At 35.4% G+C, this 24,891-nt stretch overlaps 1 protein-coding gene and 1 pseudogene across 4 annotated transcripts in view; both read right to left on the bottom strand.

The window, feature by feature from the left end:
* Window positions 1-23,732, bottom strand: part of LOC136128369 (platelet glycoprotein 4-like) — a 34,190-nt gene extending 10,458 nt beyond the window's left edge. The window contains exons 1-7 of one of the 4 annotated variants that reach the window (XM_065884188.1): window positions 23,613-23,732; window positions 17,460-17,620; window positions 8,876-9,023; window positions 8,250-8,429; window positions 6,874-6,965; window positions 4,836-4,882; window positions 1,828-1,897 (exon numbers count right to left, since the gene is read on the bottom strand). In XM_065884188.1, the coding sequence (XP_065740260.1) occupies window positions 1,828-1,897; window positions 4,836-4,882; window positions 6,874-6,965; window positions 8,250-8,429; window positions 8,876-9,023; window positions 17,460-17,620; window positions 23,613-23,732 (818 nt within the window). The remainder of the gene's footprint in view (window positions 1-1,827; window positions 1,898-4,835; window positions 4,883-6,873; window positions 6,966-8,249; window positions 8,430-8,875; window positions 9,024-17,459; window positions 17,621-23,612) is intronic. The other 3 variants (XM_065884189.1, XM_065884192.1, XM_065884190.1) reach the window with 3 other exon arrangements.
* Window positions 14,350-16,736, bottom strand: LOC136128477 (cdc42 effector protein 3-like; annotated as a pseudogene).
* Window positions 23,733-24,891: the final 1,159 nt, after the last annotated feature.

The raw sequence follows: 24,891 nt of genomic DNA, 5'->3' as shown, positions 1-24,891 counted from the left end.
CATTTTTGAGTATTATGTTGGCTGTGGGTTTCTAATAAATAGCTTTTATTATGCTGAGATATGTTCCCTGTATATCCACTTTGGTGAGAATTTTTATCATGAATTGATGTTGAATTTTATCAAATGATATTTCTGTATCTATTGAGATAATCATCTCTATTGTGACATTTTGTCTTTTCTTTTGCTGATGTGGTGTATCTCATTGATTGTTTGCCTATGTTGAACTATCCTTGTGGCCCCAGAATGAATCCAATTGATCATAGTGTATGATTCTTCTTATATATTGTTGGATTCAGTTTGCTAATATATTGTTGAGGATTTTTTCATCTATATTCATCAAAGATATTGTCCTGTAATTTCTTTCTTGGTAATGCCTTTGTCTGGTTTTGTTATCAGGATGGAGGTGACTTTATAGAATAACTTTGTGAGTGTTCCCTCCTCTTCAATGTTTGGAAGAGTTTGAGAAGGATCGGTATAAGTTTTTCTTTGTATGTTTAGCAGAATTCCCTAGTGAAGCCATTCGGCCCTAGACTTTTGTTTGCAGGGAGGTTTTTTGTTTGGTTGTTTGTTTTATTACCAATTCTATTTTACTTCTAGTAATCAATCTGTTCAAATTATCTATTTCTTCTTGATTCAGTTTTGGTGGGCTGTATATTTCTAGAAACTTGTCCATTTCTTCTCAGTTGTCCAATTTGTTGGCATTTAATTGTTCACAGTGTTCTCTTATGATTTTTTTTGTTTCTGTGGTGTCAGTTGTTATTTCTCCTTGTACCTTTCTTATTTTGTTTATCTGAGTCCTCTTTTTTCTTCTTGGTGAGCTTGGGCAGAATTTTGTCACTTTTGTTTATCCATTCAAAACACCAGCTCTTGATTTTTTTTTCTATTATTTTTTTAATATCTATTGTATTTATTTCCTCTCTGATCTTTATTATTTCCTTCCTTCTGTGCATTTTAGGCTTTGTTTCTTCTTCTTTTTCTAATCCTTTTAGGTGGTAAGTTAGTTTATTTGAGATTTCTCTTGTTTTCTGAGTAAGACCTATATCGCTGTAAACTTCCCTCTTATGACTGCGTTTGCTGTGTCCCATAGATTTTGTATGGTTGTATTTTCATAGTTGTTTGTCTCAAGGTATTTTTAATTTCCTCTTTGATTTTATTGTTGACCCACTGTATTTTTAGTAGCATGTTGTTTAGTCTCCATGTAATCATTATTTTCTCATTTCTCTTTCTGTGGTTGATTTCTAGTTTCATGCCATTGTGGTCAGAAAAGATGCCTGAAATAATTTCTAACCTCTTAAATTTGTTGAGGCTTATTTTGTGTCCTAGTATGTGGTCTACCTTAGAGAATATTCCATGTACACTTCTAAACAATGTGTAGTCTGGTTATTTGGGGTGTAATGTTTTGGCAATATCAATTAAGTCTAACTGTTCTATTGTGTCATCTAGGATCTCTGTTGCCTTACTGATTTTCTGTCGTCTGTCCATTGACGTCTGTGAGCACATTGAGAATGAGGTTGCTCAGGTGGAGCCACGCCTCACTGTTTTACTAGTTTAGTAAGAGAAAAGAAATGTTCTTGCTTAGAAATGAAGAAGGAGAAAATGATTTTCGTTATGCAAAGTATCCTTCTACAACCTTCAATTTTTTAGACTTAATAAACAGATTATGAATTCCGTATTGTGTTTATTCTTAATACGTCAAGAAAAACTTGCCTAAATGTATTTTATTTTTCTCAAATAATATGATTATCAAGTATGATCTTCTATGCCTGTGTTTTTTCACTTGGAGAAAGAATTCTGATATATAGGAACATATCAGTTTCTTTGTCTTACCTGCAAATGTCAGAGGAAAAGAATTGCAATACCCGGGTCTTCTCAATGAAAGGTGGAAATGAAGCTCCATCTGTTTAAAAATCAAGCAAGTGGCAAGGGATTAGGTGAAATATGTGTCCTAGAAAGATCTAGAAATCTTAATTCCAGCATAGTTAAGAGAAATAGAATACAAACTGTATATATAACATTAAAATTCTCCAGTAGCCACATTTTAAAAATAAAATAAGTATCAGGTATATTTTATCTAACCCACCATATCCAAAATATCGTTTTAACATGTAACCAATATAAAAACTAACAAATCTCAAGATCCAGTGTGTACTTACAGCCTATTTCAACTTTTACTAGCCACATTTCAAGTGCTTAATTGTGACACATGGCTAGTAGCTACCGTATTCAACAAGTCTATATACTATACACATTCACTGGTATCCATTCATATTAAATTTTCCTACTCCTTAAAAATAAATGAAAGTTTAAAACAGCAATGGCAAAACCACATGTTGTTAAAACTGTGATTGTGTTTGTTTTTGAAATCCCCACCCTATCTATAGAGTAGCACTTTTCTTATCATGAGGTTCATTTAGAACTCCTGTTTGGTAAATGGTCTTCTTACTTTTAATAGTGATTCATTCATCTGCCCTAATGGCTGATTAATATTTTTTAAATCATTTATTGAATTTCTCTCATTAAATAGAATTTCCTGAAAATGGTTGGAAAAATATACACATCAAACTAAAAAGGGCATTTGTTGAGTTTATTGAATCTCTGCTATGGTTATGATCCATGCACACACTGGATATAAGAAGAAATAGTTAGGTAATTCCTCCATTTGCTCCATAAATCAGTATTACCAAAATGAGCCACTACTGAATGTGTTTGTTCAAAACAGTAAGACCCATCCTTCAATTATGAATACCACTCTTTTTCTTATAACTGCACTAACCTTGTGATCTTATTACATTTCACTTATACTCTTGTGATAAGTGAAATACAACAGATGATCACAGTGAATCAGCATTGAGAGAATGAGATATTAAAGATTAGCTTGAATTCCCCAAACAGGTCCCTGAATGGGCGTTGCCTACAACTGTCTTCCCAACACCTTGGCCGGAAAAGAAAAGAATACATTGAAAAGCTTTAAAAAATCATTTGAAATATCATCGAAGATTATGTATTAATGACACCAGCAATTACCATGGGTCATGATCATAAGATAGCTGATATTAGCAGGCCTCTTTTTTAAATGCATTCAAATGTAAATCAGTGTTTTCCTTTTCTGTCTCTTTAAGTTTGTTGAAGAAGATAGAGGAAGTACTTCTAAATCATGGTTAAAACTCCTTGGAACCTTTTCCATTTCATTAGTCTCTTTTCTCTAGTGCCATAACCAAAAATCTCTCTCACAGGGATGCCATCAGAGTCCTCTGGTCTGTTCAGTCTACCTCTGTTCCTAGTTTGTTTTACATCTATTTTCTTCTTAAATACTTTTAACTTCATGCCTGATACTCATGTGGTTATGTTATTGTCATTAATAAATCCTCTACCTCATTTTTAAAACTTCTTTCTTCTCAGTTTTGGACAAAAGTGTTTAATTTTTTTTTTTCTTAAACCCATAAAGACTCCTTTACTATTTAGGAGAAGCACAATATATTTCTCTCTGTATCTAAGGATACAGTATGAAGTTTATGGTTATGAAATTACTAGAGTTAGTGTTATTGGGACACTTGACAATTTATTGGCAGAAATGAACTACTTAGAAAGGAATTTCTTCACCCAATTCCATGACTCAAAGCACTACAAAGCAAACTCAACCGTGGTTTTGCTGTTTTTCCTTCAAGAGAGTATTAAAAAATTAAATCAACATGCAAAACTCAGTAATACCTTTGGAAAAGTAAACATTCCCCATGTTTGCTTTTTATTCCCTACCTTTTACATAACTTTGTATTTAACATTTTTCATTTTCATTATATTACTTTCCTATGAAGTATTGCTTAACTAGCTTTGTAAGCATTATGCTCTGCTTCTGCTTTTTAGCAGCTGAGAGCTCACCTCCTGGTATTCAATTCCCATTGCTTTTTACAATCTTAATTCTTAAACTTATAGGCATATATATACTTTGCTTTACTTCAAGAAGAAGAATAAGCTGGATCTAACCACGCTTAAATCTAAGTACATAGTACTTTCTTTCTTCCTAACTCTAATTCAGAATGTTCATTTTTGCATACATTTTTCATGGTTAGTACACATGTAACCTTGTTTTTGTTGCTGTTGTTGTTCTTTTCTCTCTCTTTCTGACCATCTTCTTCAAAATAGGTGGCTCTGCTTACAAGTTCACTGATTCTAACTCAGCCTGAAATCTTTGGAGGTATGTCTTACCTTTTGTAATTATCCTGATATTTTAATTCCTTTAATTTTAAATTATTATCTTTATAGTATTTACAAAAGATGTGAACAGTAACCACTACTCTAAGGTTTTCTAACCCTTTACTTCTGTGGTCAGAAAGGAGTTCGTTAAGTTTGTACAAAGCAAACGTTTCCCCAGAAATGCAGTAAAGGCTCATCCTCGATGGTTAATCTTGAGAAATTCCATCACATTAGACAGACATTTACTAAACCTACATAAGAACAGAGACTCTGAATTATGTTGCAGGAATACAAAGATAGGCAAACGCATACACTCAACCCCCAGAACATTGTAGGTATGGAGGTGTATTTGTGGGGGAAAGGAGTTGGTTTCATTGTGATTATTACCACAAAACATATGCCCTTGGGCTTCCCTGGTGGCGCAGTGGTTGAGAGTCCACCTGCCGATGCAGGGGACACGGGTTCGTGCCCCGGTCCGGGAAGATCCCACATGCCGCGGAGCGGCTGCGCCCGTGAGCCATGGCCGCTGAGCCTGCGCGTCTGGAGCCTGTGCTCCGCAACGGGAGAGGCCACAACAGTGAGAGGCCCGCGTACCACACACAAAACAACAACAACAACAACAACAAAAAAACATATGCCCTTACCTGTACCATTAATCATGTCACAATAACTTGGCCAATAGGAGAGATGCCTTAGGAATAAAAAAAATAGAAAATGATATTCTTATTTCAAGGGCACCTTTCTCACATCACTTTGTCTATTATGATTCAGTACTTCTGCTAAAATAATAAATATTGATTAGACTAGATGTGACATGCTAAGTTTAAGAAATGTTCTAAATCATTTGATCCATGTTTTGTTTGAAGTTTCCATTTTGTTGAGTTAAATGAAGTGCCTGAAACCATTAAGTGATCAGATTATAAAATAAAAACTGCCAAATGTTGTTAGAAACAATATGGAACAGAAACAGTTCTGCAGAAAAGAAAATTGAGAAACATTTATCAGACACTTAGATCTTTTAGGGGAAAGTTTTTTTTCCCAGTGGGATTATTTCATAGTATGTTGCATTCAAACTGAATAGGAGGAAGATAGTAAATGGATAACTGATGTAAACTCAGTATAAGGGAGAAGAGAGGAGTGTGGAGGAGGAAAGAAAGAGAAGCAGATGTTGGATCAATCGAGATTGGAAACATAGATAATTTATACTTGTCCTTCTCTTTTAACTCTTGCAGTAACTGGCATTTAAGTAGGACAGAGTTTATTAATTTATGCTCTGGCATCTACAAAAGATATATATATATATATTCAGTATATATATATATATATATATATATATATATATATATATATATATATGGAACAATAAAGACAACAGTAGTGATAGTTTCTCTGCACACTCAGCCACTTTTTGGTGATGGAAAATGGGTTTTTTACACTCCTAACATACCATCCAGTAAGATGTCAAGGCAAGCTATTGCTTCTTTTTTAAACAGAATAAGCGATTAATCATGCTCAGTCTTGCCATGATCAGTTAAATTAACCTTGTCATAATCTTAAACTCTCCTTAAAACCTATCTGTAATATTGAAATAGAGGAAATGCTCATTTTCCTCAATACAGAGATGTGATTCCCCTGAAGTGAGCATTTAGAAGTGTTTGTTTTCCTCCATTAGACTTTTCTATAAAAAATATATGACTGTGGACTCTGTGGAAGAAAAAGGCCTACACGAGTGAGCGTTTAACTGTTTTAAGCAATTTTTAGATAGGAACTCAGTGTGAGGCAAGAGTTACTTAAAATATTTCATCTCTTGATTTTGATTACTTTATTCTTTGTCAGGAAATCACTGATCTAAAACTCATTTTAACTTTAAGGAGGAAAGACTTTCTCCCTTGATATTTATTGGGGTTCTTCCTATTTTAGACATATGATGAGTTTGGTGTACTCCAGATAAACAGTCAGGAGCTAGGGAAAAACAGGAAATCATGGCTATGTGAACATATCTCATTTTACTACTATTTCACAGGAGGCGTGCTCTTTGTCTTCAAGTTTAATATGTCAATTTTAGAACTTGAAATACTAATTCCATTTTTTCATTGATAAAGGTTTAAAAAAGCTGAGTTATCAATATAGAAAATTATTTCAAGAAAATGTTGAAAGGGAAGGTCATGAAAGCGTTGGCATGGATACATTGAGCTTCCACCTTATGGCACATTTAGTCACGTTACTGGAATGAGCAATTTTTATATTCCATGCTCAGTAAACAAACAAACAAACAAACAAATAAACACCCAGTAATATATACTTTTTAACCTGCTAGATACCGAGTTGATTTTCTTCCTTTTCATTTGTGGTTATGTAATTGTATGAGTGCACGATAACGCTGGTTATGCAGCAGAGATGGAAGTAGTTTCTTTAGATTTCTTTATGTAAGAGACCCTGTTCATAAACGTCAACCCTCAAGTGGGGCTGATACTCAGCACCTATGCACTAGTGTGACCAGTCATCACAACTAAAGGGTTAACACCTGGCAGAACAGGAGTTTCTAGGGCTGAGATACAGGCAGGTCTGTTCCATAGGTTGGTGCCTGTGCATTACCAGTTGTTAAATAAGTTTCTTACCTGCCTTAGAGTATCCTAGTGACACACACACACATACACATACACACTTTGCCTGGATACTTACTTTTTGCCTTTATATGTGTCAATTATGGCAACTTTGCTTATGTCATCTTTTCCATTGAAAACTTTATAAACTCCATCTGCAGTATTGTGGTACTGAAAAGATGCATACAAGAAAAAATTACTTCTAGAACAAGCCATATTTTCCAAGTTATAAAATATGTAATTAACTCACTTTTGCATTTCTCAAACACTGGTTGTTTATAATTATTTTATGTGATTTGAAATATATATGCAATAAAGTTTTAAAATTATTGGTCTTTCACATTTTAAAAAGACAGAATATAAAAGGTGCCTAGAAATAAGTGCTAGATGCTGAGCAAAGGAAGAAAACAAATATAAGAAGCTGATGTGATCCAACTCTATCACTCTTCGCTGTAATTAAGCCAGAAAGGCCATTTTGATCACTCCTCCTATTATACTGAGGTGAGGGGATAGTGAACAAAACCTATGAGAACTGTGACAGATTTCTAGAAGTTTTCTCAACATTATTATTTCTAATAAGTGGTTACTAAAGATTAGGTACACAGAATTAAAAACAGAATTAGCCAAGGAAAGAATTCAGAGTATTTAGTTAAATACTAGTAACTGAATTTTTTATCCCTTAATGCTTTCTTAATTGATATATAACCTTGCAATCCTAAAAAACCATCTACAGTAAAATAACAACAGTGAACTGGAGAATATAACTAATATCACATACAGTGCCAAGTGAAATCATGGTCAAAATTTCAATTCACTAGTCAGATTATCCTATTTATAACTTGAAACATTAAGGTATAACTAAGTACATCACCAAGTTCACATTTTTCTTAATCTCCAAACTGCCATTTCATAACTTTTGTAGATTATAGAAATTCTTTTCGACTAATTCTATGAAAATATGACATTGCTGATGTATCAGTCTCATTGTGTGCAATTTTGGCTGAGTTTTAAATATTCAGTACAACAAGTTTGTAGGATGTCTAGAGAAGGAAGAATGACATGACGAATGTATTTAACATAAATAAATACAAATGTGGCATTAAACTTGATCTTTTTAGACAGGAAATCAAAACCAAAAGCAGTGCTCAAAGCCTTACCAGCTTACAATCTAATTTTAGACAGTTGTATATTTATCAAACAGTGGAAACTTGCTTAAATGTTCAGTTTCTTAATTTTAAATTGTTAAAAAAAATTTAACTGTTAAATTCAGATAAGTAAATTTTCCCAACCAGGAAAGCTAAACCCATGTGAGATGGAGACTTAAAAAACTTAGAATATGTATTCCCAGATCAGAAATAGGGTTAACACACTAAATGATAAAATTATGAATTAACAATGCCATTATATTTATCCAATTAAAGTTTAACAATATTGACATTCATATTTGGTACTCACAGGGTAAAACACACCAACTGTAGTAGGAACCGCGTATGGAATCAAGCTCAAGAATGGATCCTTATAGCCCCATAATAGTTCTTTCAAAGTTCTCTTTTGAAACATAGAAGAGTTTGATTTTTTGATAAAGATATTGACTATTATTTGAACAAATGCGCTTGGATAGAGATGGGGCACAGCCTATAAAAGAAAAACCACTGTTTAAGACACCAATAGCTATAGCAGATTTTTAAGAAGAAATGGATAAATAGTACAATTAAGTTTAATAAAACAACTTTCAACTGTTTCTTTAAAATTACTGCCAAATCTTTCCAGGACTAAAAGTGTAATTTTCTTCATCTCTGAATGATTACTTTTCTCTGTCTCAGTGTGAGCCACAGGAAGAAGATTTCAAAGTTAAATCCTACTTTTTTAAAATGATACACTTTAAGTGGTCTTCTCAATTCAGTTGATTATTCTATGATCTTGTCATCTTTCCAAATGACTGTAATTCAAAATAATGCCAAATGAACACATTTTCATAAAAATGACAAAAATAATATTTAATGATAGCTCTAATCATGAGATTAATTACAGAGGATTCTAGAGTATTTCAAAACCAGTAATTTCGCTGTTTGTCTACTCACTGCTACAGCCAGGTTGAGAACAGTGAAAGTGTCATTCTCCGTTCCAACTGATAGTGATGGTTCAAAGATGGCACCGTTGGGCTGTAGGAAAGAGACTGTGTGGGTCTCAGAGTCTTGGGTTATATTTTCCTTGGCTAGATAACGAACTCTGAAAAAAAAAGTAAATAAAATTCAAAATAATTGTTGCAAGTGAACATTAAGTCTCAAATGCCGTTCATTCATGCAACAAATAATTTTTGAGTGCATAGACTATGTCAGAAATTAGTCTAAACAAGTAGGTTAAAATGATATATAAGCAAATGCGGAGTTTCTAGCAAATCAGAGAAGGTGGGGAGGGGTGGTTGGGGAGGTGTCTTAGAGGTGCAGAGCAGGGGAGAAGGAGTACGCGTTATTATAGGAGTTTACACAGAGTCTGTGGGAAAACACAGAATAGGTACAAATCCAGGCTTGGGATGGTTATGGGGGGATAATGGACAAGATACAATTCCACGTAAGTGGTCTGAATGACAAGGAGAAGTTTAGTTAGGTAAAATAGGGTAGAAAGTAGCATGTAGAACATTAAGGAGTAAGAACATGGTATAATTTTAGATATGCAAACTTTTTTTTAAATATCTGTATCAGAGTATAATTGCTTTACAATGGTGTCTTAGTTTCTGCTTTATAAGTCAGAAAGAAAAACAAATACCATATGCTAACACATGTATCTGCAAACATTTTACTATGGTTGGTTTACAGAGTTAGAGTAAGGAGAGTGGTGGAAATAAAGCCACTAAAATAAACAAGATCTCAAACACAAAAGGATTGTGTCCTGTACTCAGATATTTAGCTTTTTATCCTGAGGGTCAGGAGGAGACAGCAGAGAGGTTTAAGGAAGGGAACAGTAAAAGCATGTCTTCTTACATTAGAAAGACTGTTCAAAGTGCACAGCCTTGCCAGCACTGTTTTTTCATAATTTCCAGTATTTTAATGAGAAGGATAACTAATGGAATATAATTTCCACTTAAGAGATCAATTCCCCTCCATCTCTGCCCCATTTATTGTATACTTATGAGTTCTAAGCTCCTGGCTCTAAAATCTCTAGGCAAAGTACCAACTACTTTTTAGGAATGTGGTGAAAGGTCATATTATGGAAAAAAAAATCTTTTGCCAGTACAAGATATTTACTGAGATGAAATAAGGTAGACATTGCATTATCATATATTTGAATGTCTATTATTTGAGGCTACAGTAGTTATCTATTATTATTTAACTAAGATAAAGACTGAAAAAAACATGGGACTGAAATGTATAAAACATAACAAACCAAAAAAGCCACACATTTCAATCAGGTACAATACCTGTAGGGTTGGTATTATGAGTGTTTTTTTTATTCCCAATCACAGTGCCTGCTACTTGGTAAGTTCTCAACAAAAAATTTTGAATGAATAAATTAATTAATACCTCACATTAATATCTCAAAAGAGAATTCGAAAAAGATATAAATATGTTTTACTTTTAATATAATTTCTTCAAAGCTTTATTATTTACTTTTCTCTGAGTACTGTAGACATACAAAGAATATAAAAATCTGAAACAGCAGCCAGGACAGTCTATTAATAGTCAATTACTATTTCCTCTTAGATAATTGTATTTTAAACTTATATTACATATTATTAACATTTAAAATTAAAATGCTCTAATTTTCAGGAACATTTATGTGTATGTAATAATTGAGATAACAGCAAGATAATTGTGACCCAATTCTAGTTTACTTAGTTGTACTTACAATACTATACCAGTAGATGGCACTCACTAAGAGGAAAAAAAAATCCTTTAAACTGAGGCCTGTGTTTAGAATGTACTTTTAAAAAGAGAACATAATCACTGAATTTTTGGTTTAAAAATTAGAGTATAAGGAATTTCCTGGCGGTCCAGTGGTTAGGACCCCACGCTTCCATTGCCAGGGGCATGGGTTCTATCCGTGGTTGCAGAACTAAGATCCTGCATGCCGTGCAGGGTGCAGCCAAAAGAAAAAAAAAGAATATATACAGGTTTTAGAAAGGTGTTTTTTTTTTTAATTTTTATTGGGGCATAGTTGACTTACAGTGTTGTGTTAGTTGCAGGTGCACTAACTAATTCACAAAGTGAATTAGTTATACATATATCCAATCTTTTTTATTTCTTTTTCCGTATAGGCCATTACACAGTATTGGGTAGAGTTCCCTGTGCTATACAGTAGGTCCTTATTAGTTATCTGTTTTATATATAGTAGTGTGTATATGTCAATCCCAATTTATCCCTTCCCCCCTCCCCTTATCCCCTGGTAACCATAAGTTTGTTTTCTATATCTGTGACTCTATTTCTGTTTTGTAGATAAGTTCATTTGTACCCTTTTTATAGATTCCACATATAAGTGATATCATATGATATTTGTCTTTCTGTGTCTGACTTACTTCACTCAGTATGACAATCTCTGGGTCCATCCATGTTTCTGCAAATGGCACTATTTCATTCTTTTTTATGGGTGAGTAATATTCAATTGTATATCTGTACCATATCTTCTTTATCCATTCCTCTGTTGATGGGCATTTAGGTTGCTTCCATGTCCAAGCTATTGTAAATAGTGCTGCAGTGAACACTGGGGTGCATGTATCTTTTTGAATTATGGTTTTCTCCAGATATATGCCCAGGAGTGGGATTGCTGGATCATATGGTAGCTCTGTTTTTAGTTTTTTTAAGGAACCTCCATACTGTTCTCCATAGTGGCTGCACCAATTTACATTCCCACCAACAGTGTAAAAGTGTTCCCTTTTCTCCACACCCTCTCTAACATTTATTGTCTGTAGATTTTTTGATGGTGGCCAATCTGACAGGTGTGAGGCAATACCTCATTGTAGTTTTGATTTGCATTTCTCTAATTATTAGTGACGTTGAGTGTCTTTTCGTCTACATTTTAGCCATCTGTATGTCTTCTTTGGAGAAATGTCTATTTATATCTTCTGCCCATTTTTTGATTGGGTTGTTGGTGGTTTTTTTTTTTAACTGAGCTACATGAGCTGTTTATATATTTGGAGATTAATCCCTGTTGTTTGCTTCATTTGCAAATATTGTTTTCCCATTCTGAAGGTTGTCTTTTCATTTTGTTTATGGTTTCCTTTGTTGTGCAAAAAGTTTTTAAGTTTAATTAGGTCCCATTTGTTTATTTTTGTTTTTATTTTCACTATTCTAGGAGGTGGATCAAAAAAGATATTGCTGCAATTTATGTCAAAGAGTGTTCTGCCTGTTTTCCTCTAAGATTTTTATAGTTTCTGGCCTTATATTTAGGTCTTTAATCCATTTTGAGTTTATTTTTTTGTATGGTGTTAGGGAGTGTTCTAATTTCATTTGCTTACATGTAGCTGTCCAGTTTTCCCAACACCACTTATCGAAGAGACTGTCTTTTCTCCATTGTATATCCTTGCCTCCTTTGTCATAGGTTAGGTGACCATAGGTGAGTGGGTTTATCTATGGACTTTCTATCCTGTTCCATTGATCTATATTTCTATTTTGGTGCCAGTACCATACAGTTTTGATTACTGTAACTTTGTAGTATAGCCTGAAGTCAGGGAGCCTGATTCCTCCAGCTCGATTTTTCTTTCTCAAGATTGCTTTGGCTATTCAAGGTCTTTAGTGTTTCCATACAAATTGTAAAAGCTGTATTAATAAGGTCAAAGGGAGGAATCTGCCTCAGGTTTTGCTTTCTATGTACTCCTGCCAAAGCAAAGTAATTAAAAAAAAAAGACTTATGTTGGATCTGAGAATATTCAGAAGGAGTTACTGGGTCTTCATAGAGATGGTGTAGGTTGGAATAATAATTAAGATGTCTATCCAGGTAATTTCATGCTTTGACCCATGTCACACCTTGTCAAAGTTTCATCAAGCTCACATTAGCAGCCATTCTGTTTAAGGAGGGACAGCCTCCTCCACTTCCAATTTCAGTTGAGTTCAGGGTGTAATTGATGGGGAGGCAGATTCAACTCAACACATGGAAGACTCTCAAATTACTAACTTTTTCTGAAAGGTGACCAGTCATTTTCCCATCATTTAAGGCATCCAAGCAGACACTAAGGACTCTGTTTTGTCGACATCATGAGAAAAGATGACTCACAGCTGATCATAAATTCCTTTAACATTGTTATAAAAATAGGAGTTTATTGTTTACATACTTTAGCTGCAAATCTAACTTCTCTTCTCCAATCCTCCCCATATTGCTTCTCCAAGTAAATCAATTATATCTAACCCACCCCCTTTCATCCCTTAGAGAGATAGGTTAAAGCCCCTAAGAATAAAATTTATATTAACTGTCACCTATCAGAGCAGGACTAGCACAGGATTCAATATTATGTTTATGTTTTCTGATACTCCAGTTAATATCTTTAAAAGTAAAAACATAACCCCTTCCAAACAAATTAAAAAAACTTGATCAGCTCTCAAATTCTAACAAATATTCTCACACATACTGTGTTCTCTTAGAGTATATTTATTTATTGACTGATTAATTTAACATTTACTCTATTGTGTTGTATAAAGTACCTATGTAATGCAAGCATATACTGTCCTAAAATATCCATATTTCCAAATAACATGTGGTGTAGCCCACAGTCTCTGCAGAAGCACTGTGAGTAACCTGTGCCTTTACACTTTACAATCCATTTATGGCTGCTGTGAAAAGTGTGATAACAGACGAAGAAAAAAAATAAAGCTAAGTATGAAGACACCTTTCCAAACATACACAGCTAACAATGGAACGCCAATAGAAAAAGTCAAATGAGCACATTTGATGTAGTATCTCTAAAATGTAGACTCTTCAGTAAAAAGCCAAAAGCACATAAATATATATTTTAACTTTAAAATAACTTACTGTAATACTTTGCTTGTGTCTTACCAACATGTTGCTGACAGTCAAATTTTCAGGATATAGATATAATATATAGGGATATATAAGAGCTACAAGCAAATCTCCAAAACCTATCAAGTTGTTCAAATGTGGAAACAGAGAAAAATTTTAACAGTGGAGAATTTGCTATGGTGAACTCAAACAATATAATATAGAAAGGAGTCTAGAAAAAAGGCTTAGGTGTTAAACAAATTTTGACTTCCCCTTGCTCAGAAAATGCCAAAGTACTGTAAAGGTCCTTAATGTGACTGGCACAGCCCTTCATAGCTAGATAGTGCCAATCCTGGCCAAGCCAGATTTCTGACCTGTCTGGAAGCAAAAAAATGTGAGCCGTACATCAGCAATGCCCGCCAAAAATGGGTTCTGACTCTCTTTCTCTGTTTGTCAGGACAGTTGTTTTTTTTTTAACTGTTTTTGCAAATTTTGTTGGAGCGTTATTCTAGAAAACCCATCATGTAATGGCAAATATAGTCAGTGAATCTTTCTCTTTGACTGTGGTTAGTTTTGTTTTGATTTTTGAAACCTTTTACCCCAAAGGAAAAGAGCCAGAGGTGTACTGTTACTTATTTTTATCCATGGCCTTCAGCACTGCATCCAGATATGAAGGCCCAAGATCGAGCTGCAGGAAGAGGAGGGAACCCAGTGAGATCAGAGAGGGACTCCTCTGATTTTTAGTCTTTTCCTTGACGAGCTCACACCAGGCGGGATGGTCAAACATTATTCTTGGCTGCCCAGTAGGGGTACAGTTTGGAGAGGCTGGCAGAGTGGCAGGACTGGGATGGGGACCCACCAGAGCCCCCGTGAAATGCCCCCCTGATAGACCATACTGTTCTCTTCCATGACCCGCTCACAGCTAAGCCAGGGCAGCTTTCCCGGACCAAAGGACTCCTGTTTGGAATTGAATGTCATTGTTGACAATAAGGGCAACATGAGTGCTTGGGACCCTCCAAGAGTCGGGAGGGAGATGGTGTTTTTGAGCACCAGGGTGAGCGTTTCTGTGAACATGGAGTTGGTGGTGCTGCGGACCTTGAAGAACTCCATACACCCAGGGAACTGGCCCATGCATGCTTTCTCCTGGTTTCCAGGTAGAAGATCAGAGTTCCCCTGAAGAAAGGAAATGTCTCCAAAGACATTGAGCTGGCCATCCTTGACCATGTGAATGGTCTGGCAGAAGTCTCCAAGGGGAGGACTGATCATATCGGGAGACAAGATGCCCCTCTGTTTAAATTTCTTTCCTTTCTTATTATTGGCAGCTTTCAGGTAAATTAGGATCTTGGCTGCCCTTCTGGAGTTGGAGAATGTCGATTTCACAAAAACGGCCACTAGCTTTCCAGATGTTATTTTTCCCCAATATCCTTTTTGATAGGAACTGTCACATCATTTTTCTCCAGCAGCCTCAGAAGTGGCTGTGAAAGGAGCCGGAGGTGTAGGAGACCTTCTTGGACTTACAGCCGACTGGGGCTTTCTGGAGAGCCGGCTACATCCTCCAATCCCTGGCACAGCGTGGAGAAACCAGTGGTGCCAAGGATCCCAGCTGCTGCGGGATCCACACAGGTGGATGTGCGGGACCCACACTTCCCGAGGGCACACTCAGCCCCTGCCCATCACGCACAAATCCAGCCAGGTCAGCCAACGCCTGCTCACAGCATTATCTGTGCAGAGGCTGTGTGAAGGCTCCCAGGGCCGGGGTCTCCGGGCTTGCCCCCCGCTGCTTGGACCCTGCAGCTGCGCTCCCTGCCCTCTCAGGCCAGGATAGGAATATTTAAACAACCGTGCTTAGACTCTTATTTGGTCATGTGGGAATTCTAGATTTTCATAGGTACACATCAGAGCTACAACTTTTTTTTGGACCAAGATAATACTCACATAGGCTTTTGATAATAACATAAGAACTATAGACCATGAAAAAATAAAAATATTTTTCAAGGTGAGGGTTATTTTTGTTTTTGTAACAGTGAAAACCAAGCCATCTTTGACAGAGCTGTGAATAGTCACAGATGTGCCTGGAGACAGGAGACGTGGGGATAATTACTAGGACAGAATAGGCACCCAGGCGCTCGGCATGCGTGCTTAATGCTTACAGGCATGCTCATGTGTTGCGGCGGCAGGCCTCACCCTCCCAACTACTGTTATTTCATTATATTTGAGTGTGAGTTGTCAATCTAGAAATATATTAATGAATGGAGAGGAAAGAAATTATATAATTATAGACCATCTGAAACAGATAAGAAAGTAAAACTATGAGTTAGAAGAAATCATTACAGATATGAAATTTTGTGATAATACTTGATCATGGCATATAACTAGTTGTAATTATTCTTGAGGAAAAATCACACATTTTTATAACAAATCATACAGCAGGACTTAATTCTGTTCCCATATGGGCACCATAAGTGTATTTCTAATCCTTGGTTAAGTTTAGTGTCTTTAGCACCTCAGTCTCTCTTTTTCTTACTTTAATAGTTAGAAAAGACACATAGTCTATAACTTAGATAGGAGAAAATGGACACAAAAATCTAAGAGTTACCAGTCCCTAGGTATGTGTGAACTTGGTAAATCACTTCATATCCCCTGGAATGAGTTTTCAAATTTTACAAAATGAAAGGTTTTGGCTAATTATTTCCCCCTAGTGCTAATGTCTAAGATTCTATTCAAGAATGTGTTAAACTGTTGAGGAATGTAGATAAAGGTATAGCTTATTCAGTCTAAGTACTGGAGAAAATATAAGAATGAAACTACTGGATGAATAAAAACACCCTTAAGACCTGGAAAATAGTTTGAATAGAAATCCTTAGCAGTATTGTAATTACATAAAATCAGTTTAATGTTGTTCTCAAATTTGAGTGTGTATTGCAATCCCCCAGAGTACTTGTAAAACTCATTACTGGGGTCTAAACCAAGAGTCTCTGATTCATTTGGTCTAAGGTGGGGCCTGAGAATTTGCATTTCTACTTAGTTCCCAGGAGATGCTGATGTGGCTGGTTCAGGAGCCACCCTTGGAGAACCACTCATATAACCTACACTTTCAATTTTAGGATTTTAAAGTGCTCTGGTTTTAAAACTTTGATAGATGTTTTTTTATTTAGCATGTATATTTTAGACTTGTTTTTTAAATTCTATTCATTACTATTATTTTTAAATATTTTATATTGGAGCATAGCTGATTAACAATGTGTTAGTTTCAGGTGTACAGCAAAGCGATTGAGATATATATATATATATTTATATATGCACACACATATCTATTCTTTTTCAAATTCTTTTCCCATTTAGGTTATTACATAGTATTGAGCAGAGTTCCCTGTGCTGTACAGTAGGTCCTTGTTTATCTTAAATATAGCAGTGTGGTTAGATTGGGAGTTTGGGATTGACATGTATACACTGCTAGAGTTGTTGAGAATATATGCTACAAGTGTAAAGCACCTGTAACTTCTTAAATGTAGAGCAGTTAATTGATGCTGGTAAATTCATAATAAAGTCTGTATTTCTTATAATCATTAAATCCTTAGATTAGGGTTTTATATAGGCAGAAACAGAATATTTCAATGTATGTTAATGGCAAGAAAATAATAAGTACATTTCAATACAATGGCAGTTGTCAAGTGGAAGCTTTTTCAGAAACACATATGGTCAAGGAAAGAATGCCACTTTTTATGGGGACTCGCTCACCTGTACGTGTAAGGACCTCTTTGCTTAACTTTAATTTTGCTGCTGTTAACTGCCACATCCTCTGGATTCTGCACATCAAAGATCCAAAACTGTCTGTAAACTTCTGTGCCTGTTTTAACCCAACTTTTAAAAGCAATTGTACCTTCTTCAAGGACAGCTTCCTATGAAAAAGAAAACAAGTTTGGGTTATTTACTTGTAGTCAATATGGGCACTTGTGGGAGTTGAAAACCTTTAGTTAGTCACCGAAAGCAATAGCTCAAGTACGTTGCTCATGAGAACCTTTGCAGCCTGCCACACGCTTGGAACAGAAATGTTTTCAACACGTTATGATAGCAATATCTTTTAGTTAACCTTTTACAAAGAGAATCACTGTGTAATATTGTAGACATGTCTGTCGATTGTAAGGCCAGCCACTGGCAAGCTTTAGAGTGACCCTATGGCAATATCGCGACAGTTCGTAACACAATTTATTAAGCAAATTTTATTAAACTTTTTCCAAAAAATTCTTATCAGGTCAAACATTAACCTCTCCTCTGCCTTCAGTGAGTTAGACTGAGGAGGCAAAACAGAAAAACTGAGAGAAAAATGTAGTGGTATTGGAAGCTTTTTCATTTTCTTCAAATCTTGGACAGTTCCAGGGAAGATTATCACTTAACATTTGTCAGACTAAGAAAAACACAAATTTCACTTCTCCCCTTCCAAACCCTGCTCAATGAGGCTTTCCTAACTCTCAGTACATTTGCAGAAGTCTATTAGTACGTGTTTCCAAAAATTACAAGTCTGATTCGTTACTATTAGGTTACTACATTTTAGATAAAAGAATGAAAAAAGGACATGGCCTATTATTCTTTTGTGAAATCCATTAAAAATCTTTGATGCTCCTTGTAGTAAAGACAGATACAGAAAAAATACCAGTGACAGAATCAGAAAGCCCTACATTAGAAATTGGCTCCTGTGCTTTAGGAGCTGGGACTGAGTAGAAAGTCACCAGATTCCTTGGGTCAATTTCAGTATCTGTAAAACGAGGGAATTATAGACGGTCTCGTGGTTTCCTTCCAAGGCTTTCACTCTCTGAGCAGCAAGCCTCTGAAGCTCTAGTAGCTAATGCAGACAAAGGTGACTTTGTAGCAGGCAGTGTTTCCAAGTAAGTACCTTGGGAGGAATGCCCAGGTGTAAAGCTCCAACTTACCTTAGTGCTAGAGGAAGAGGGAGAAAAGTATTTCACACAAAATGAGCCTAACAAGACCCATGAATACAGGGACAGTCTGACCTGTTTGTTTCCTTCACCTGCTTTCATAGAATGATGGATCAGGAAAGGACATTGGACATTAGCACATTTTCTAGGAGAGCGTGCTGAGGCTCTGAGAAACCAGGTGTCTGGCCCAAGGGTAACCGAGGCAAATACCTAGAAGTAGAATCATGACGAGGATCCTAGTCTCTGACCCTTAGGCTGGTCCTCTTTTACACCGTGTTTTTACTATTTTTTGTTCCTGTCACCTCTGCACTTAGTTGGTAGAAGTCAAGTTAAGTTTCATATCTTCAGGAAACTTTACTTATTACTTAGTGGAGAAATAAGGGAATTCCTTAGAGAAGAACAGGGCATCAGGTATAATGCCTTTACAAAACCCTGTGCTATTGCAATCCTTTTACACTGGGTACATTGGAGCTGCTAAAGTGATGTTAGATCTTACTTTTTTACAACCAATTATCCTTAAAAAATGCCTTATTGCTCCTAAAAATCTTATTTCCATAGTAAGCTGAAAATTAAGACAATATTGCACATAGATAAAGTATTATGGCTGTTCCTCTGAATGTAAAGGTGTTTATGAGGGTGTTGAAGCTGAAATCTATACTGAAGTTGAAATCTGTGTTAATTTACCCATTTCAAGAAAGCACACGAACCTACACATTATTACTCTCACACTAGTGATATAAGAATCTTAAGGACTAATATAATATCAATTGTTTACCATGTACCTCTCAAGGCACATATTTTATTTCAGTTCTTAATCAAAGGAACTCTATAAGTACTTAAAGAATTGAAAAGGGACTGTGACAGAATGTACTTGGCAGGACAGAAAACTTCCTCATTCTAATGGTTATGCATTTAATATCAAAAGGCATTGTAAGCATGTCTTTTTTCTAAAAGCCATGAATCACTTTGCCTTAGTTGTTCATCTGGAGATATTTTTTTCAACTGGGAAAGCTGAAATGCAAAGAGTTGAAATGAATGCACTGACTTATCAGCTATTAGAGTTAGGGTCATCTAATTCCATCCATTTTTTAGAGGTAGAAGTAGGTCCTACAGAAAACAGATGTCCGATTCAATATTGTATGACAATTTAGTAGTAGATAATGGAGAATCAGGTCTTTTACTACAATTTTGTGTGGTTTGCATAACACCACGATTTGTTCACAAAGAAAAAAATACTGAAACAGTCAGAATAGGAATGCATTTCTTCTGATCCTAACACTACTATATGTACTAGAAAATTGTATAGACCTCATTGACTACTAAGATTATTTTATCATCAGTTCCTCTAATTTTAAAGGGAGCAAAAGTTTTTATGTCCTTTGTGAATTTAGGAGGCCTTGATTATAAATTGACTTTGGACAATCTGTCTATTTTGCAAATCTTTTGCTAAATTTGAAGTACAAAGGTATTAATTATGTGTATAGAAAAAGTAATATAATTTAAGCTCCTCGCACTTGGCTGATTCAGCCCTAGTAATGACTGGATTCCAGCCTGAGGACTCTCACATGGCTTGGTCTCCAGCTGAGTTGAAAGACATTTACCTTGAAACTCCTACATTTGCTACATTTTGTTTACCTTGAAACTTCTATTGTGCTACATTTGCTAATTTGAAAGCAGATGTTTGGAAGAGTAATAGCTTTTATCTAGTCACATGGTCATTTGATTATTGCTGTTACAGGAAAACAGTACTCATCCACATGACTGGCAACTTTAGAATAACTATTAAAATGCCCTTGATATCTTCCTATGCATGAAGTATGTAGAGCACATATGTCAAAAATATATTGTCCCATTTCTCAAGGCTCTTATAGTGTACCAGGAGACAGAATCATGTGTAGCATATTTTAATCTATGAGTTGATTTCCTTACCCTACTTCCAGCCTGACCAAGTCCATTGGCTTCTTCACTCAAAGCCTAGAGTGAAGTGGTTAACAATGAAACAAGATGCTATGAGTTTGATCCCCAGTTTGGTCATGTGCTAACCATTTAAACTTGGGCAGGTTATTTAAATTTTGTACCTCAGTTTCCTTATCTGTAAAATGGGGTAATAATATTAAGTTGGACTATACGAAATTAGTATTTTTCAAAGTCAAAATAAGTAGAACATGGTGTAATTAAATATTTATCCTCATGGGTTGTTATAGGATTTATTGAATGTGAGCATTTAGAACAGTGTTAGCACATAGCAAGCATTCAATAAACGTTGGCTACTGTTATACAAATCCTATCGACCCCTTAGAAGGAGAACTCTCATCTCACTTGCTTCCCATCTTGCTTTAACTACTTTGCTCTTAGCATTACTGTCCTAACCAGTTATGTGGCGATAACATGTAAAATCCTGTAGCACTTCCTTTTCTGCTATTTATTTATATATTTATTCTCCATCCAGTGAAATCAAAACTTCCTTAAAAAGCAGAAACATACTGAAAATAGTTTTCATCTTCTCCACTCACTACCAAAATCTGTTCTATTTGGGACCAATTACAAGCAGTTTCCACGTCCAAAAATTTTTCTAATATGTGTATGCATTATGCACATGCATGTGTGTACAGGCTGAGAGAAAGAAATCTTTAATTCGCTTCTTGGTGTTCTGCAGTTAATATCATAGGGAAATTAAAGTAAAATTTATTTTAAATTACCTATGTTATACAGTATTCACTAAGCATTTATCAAGTGATATGAAGACTGTCAAGGTGACAAATTATCCTTTGTAAATAGTGGCAAAACTTTGCCTTTTTCTGAAGTCCTTTGGTAGTTTCTACTCTCCACATACATGGCAGCTCATGCCATTGACTTTTAGTCTGTCTAGCAAGATTGTATAAACCTGCTGGCCCAGACAAATCTACCAGGAATCATAGTCTAAAATACTGGTAAAAAAAAAAAAAATAGTTTTCAGCTATAACGCATAAAAACCATGAAGTCCTTAAAAAACATCCCTGGGGCTTCCCTGGTGGGGCGCAGTGGTTGGGAGTCCGCCTGCCGATGCAGGGGACGCGGGTTCGTGCCCCGGTCCAGGAGGATCCCACATGCCACGGAGCGGCTGGACCCATGAGCCGTGGCCGCTGGGCCTGCGCGTCCGGAGCCTGTGCTCTGCGGCGGGAGAGGCCACAGTGGTGAAAGGCCCACGTGCTGCAAAAAGAAAAAAAAAATCCCTTGGAAATAAACAGTAAAGAAATATGGATATATATATATACATACATATATATATATATATATATATATATATATATATATATATATGAAGTAAACTGTATGGACTGTTTTAGGCCATTTCAAATGCTGGAGTCTGGGGACCATTTTTTAGAATTGAAAGGTATCGTAGAGTACCAAATCTATACTTTAAAAATTAGATAACATCATGAGATGATTTTCTGATCTGTTAAAATTAAGCACTTTAATTCTTTTTTTTTAAAATAGTGTTTGTATGCAGGTAATAACTTTCCCAATTTGGTATTAGTCCATTAAATGAAGCAAGTAATCTGCAATGATTTCAATGGTAAACAAAAACTGACCAGTACTAAAACTTGTATATATCTGTGAAATAACAGCATTAGCTTAAGTGCTCTTGAGGTAGGGGTAAGACACTTGGCTCACTGGGTTTACACATAATTCAGAGATGTGACTCCTACTGTTGGCCAGTTTCTCAGTCTTTTTGTCTCTACATTCAGACTCTCTAGAAAGTGAACCTATTGCTTAGTTTTATCTGTAATCTCTTTAGTAATGATCAAATCTCTCTGAGCACTGACCTTTGAAATACATCTGATGTTCATATCAAATCACTTCTAAAACCTCTGTTTTTTATTCTTCTAAGGAATACATCTCCTTCAATAACTCAACTGGTTATCTTGCAGTTTGCAACTTTCACTCTTCTCCCTATTTAGTCCTTTTATTCCATTGTATCCCATCACCCATCAGTTCTATGTACTCCACCACACTAGACCAGAGTGCCTTTTATTATGTGCAGACTGTGCAATAATCTTATTAAAAAGGAGTCTTAAACGACACGAAAAAAAAGCTGGAAAAAGAAAAACACGTGGAGGCTATATAATGTACTTCTAAATAGCCAATGGATCTCTGAAGAAATCAAAGAGGAAATCAGAAATTACCTAGAGAGAAATGACAATGAAAACATGATGATCCAAAACCTATGGGATGCAGCAAAAGCAGTTCTAACAGGGTAATTTATAGCTATACAATTTTACCTCAGGAAACAAGAAAAATCTCAGTTAAACAACCTAACCTCAAACCTAAAGGAACTAGAGAAAGAAGAACAAAAAGAAATCCAAAGTTAGTAGAAGGAAAGAGATCATAAAGATAAGAGCAGAAATAAATGAAATAGATAAAAAAAATAAACATCAACAAAACTAAAAACTAGTTCTTGGAAAAGATAAATAAAGTTGATAAACCTTTAGCCAGACTCATCAGAAAAAAAAGAGAAATGGCCCAAATCAATAAAATCAAAAATGAAAAAGAAGTTACAACCAACACCACAGAAATGCAAAAAATCATGAGACTGCTATGAACAACTGTGTGCCAATAAATTTAAAGAATATTTCTTTCAATAAAAAATGGTATATATGTATGCAAAAAAAAGCATATCAACATACTCTTTGGACATAATTAAAAGCAATTATTTCTTTTAATATGCATACCTAATATAGTTTTTTATCAAAATTTGGATATTTAGACTTAAGATGACAGTGCATTCATATAGAATATACCTCATGCTTTGACCATTTCTCTATCATGTAGAGTTTCAATTGTTCATTATCACCTTTGTGTCGAAGACACAGAATTGCCAGTTACAATGAAATATAAAACAGCCACCCTAAGCCAAAAAGGGATGGAAGATAGAATGAATCAGGATGACAAGAAACATTCTTGATAATACTTGTACCTTTTTAACTGTCTTCTCAATAAGCATGTCTCCAACTGGCATTAGAATACCTCCAAACACAGCCATGAGTGCACCAATGACAGCACCAGCGATGAGCCCACAGTTTCGATCGCAGCCCATGTTCCTTGTTCAGGGGGACAGCTAAGGTTCAGCACCTGCTTCTTTCAAACTCCCAGGTCTGATGAACGTGGTTTCCAGGGGTTCTGGTTCTATCATTGGAAGGAGATCATAAAGCAGAAACTTAAATACCAGTAGAAAAAGATCAAAGTAAACATGCAACTGAAACAGATCATTTTGCCAGTTATAAATAAACAGATGCTTTTTTTAATACACAAAACTTTCTAGGTTTTGTCCTTTCTTGATTTGAAACTACCTACCAGTGGTAGAAGTAATACATATTGTCACACAGAGCATTTCTTTAAAATTCTCCTCTTTTAAATTTTCTTTCTATGGATGATTAACACACTGAAATATTAACTAAGGAGAATGTGCTTACTGTACTCTCACCCCCTGCCTACCTTCCATCAGCTTGGGACACATACGGGCATCTTTATCCTCTATCTGGCTTCTCCACTCAAACACAACCATCTGTCTGCACCCTACCTAGAGTTCTCCTGCAAACTGAATGTGGGTGGACTGATGTCTTTTCCATCCAAATGCTAAGAAAGTACAGTGACAGATGTTTTCTTTACTATTCCTTTTTCACAAATAGAAAGATAGAGATTTTATAGGAAATGATCTGATGAGTCTGCAAAGAAATCATTTTTTCTAATCATTTATAAGCTATCTGTTAAAACAGAAAAGCATGGGTAAGTTGGGAAAATAATACTAGAATAGTCTCTAATATCATCAAAATTATAAGCACCATTAAAAGAAAATTCCACTGTCAGGAATATTGAGTTCATGCCTGAATTCTTTCTTATGCCCAGTGTTGAAAACATTGAAATATTTTAAAGAAGAGTATTTTCAATTTAATTTTTAGTAACTGACTTTTAGATAGTTGTGAGGTAAAAAAGATTTGAAGAAAATATGTAAGGTAGAGGATACCTAGTTTCTGTCACAGCATTGGTTTCTTACTAGTCTCAAATGAATTTTTTAACATATTCAAGTGCAATAGTGTTCATTTTGTCATGGACAGCTGACTCATGCCAATTCTGTTAAAATATGTAGATTGTGTCAGTATGTATTTCACCTAGTCAGTCTTATCTTTGGTATCTTCATATAATATATGCTCCTTTCATAAAGATTGAAAGAAAACTCTTAGTGGAATTGGTAGATC

The sequence above is a fragment of the Phocoena phocoena genome, chromosome 9 (assembly GCF_963924675.1).
Source record: "Phocoena phocoena chromosome 9, mPhoPho1.1, whole genome shotgun sequence".
In the NCBI taxonomy this organism is placed as follows: Eukaryota; Metazoa; Chordata; class Mammalia; order Artiodactyla; family Phocoenidae; genus Phocoena; species Phocoena phocoena.
Note: the sequence above shows the minus strand (reverse complement) of the source record. Positions and strands in the feature narration are given on the sequence as shown.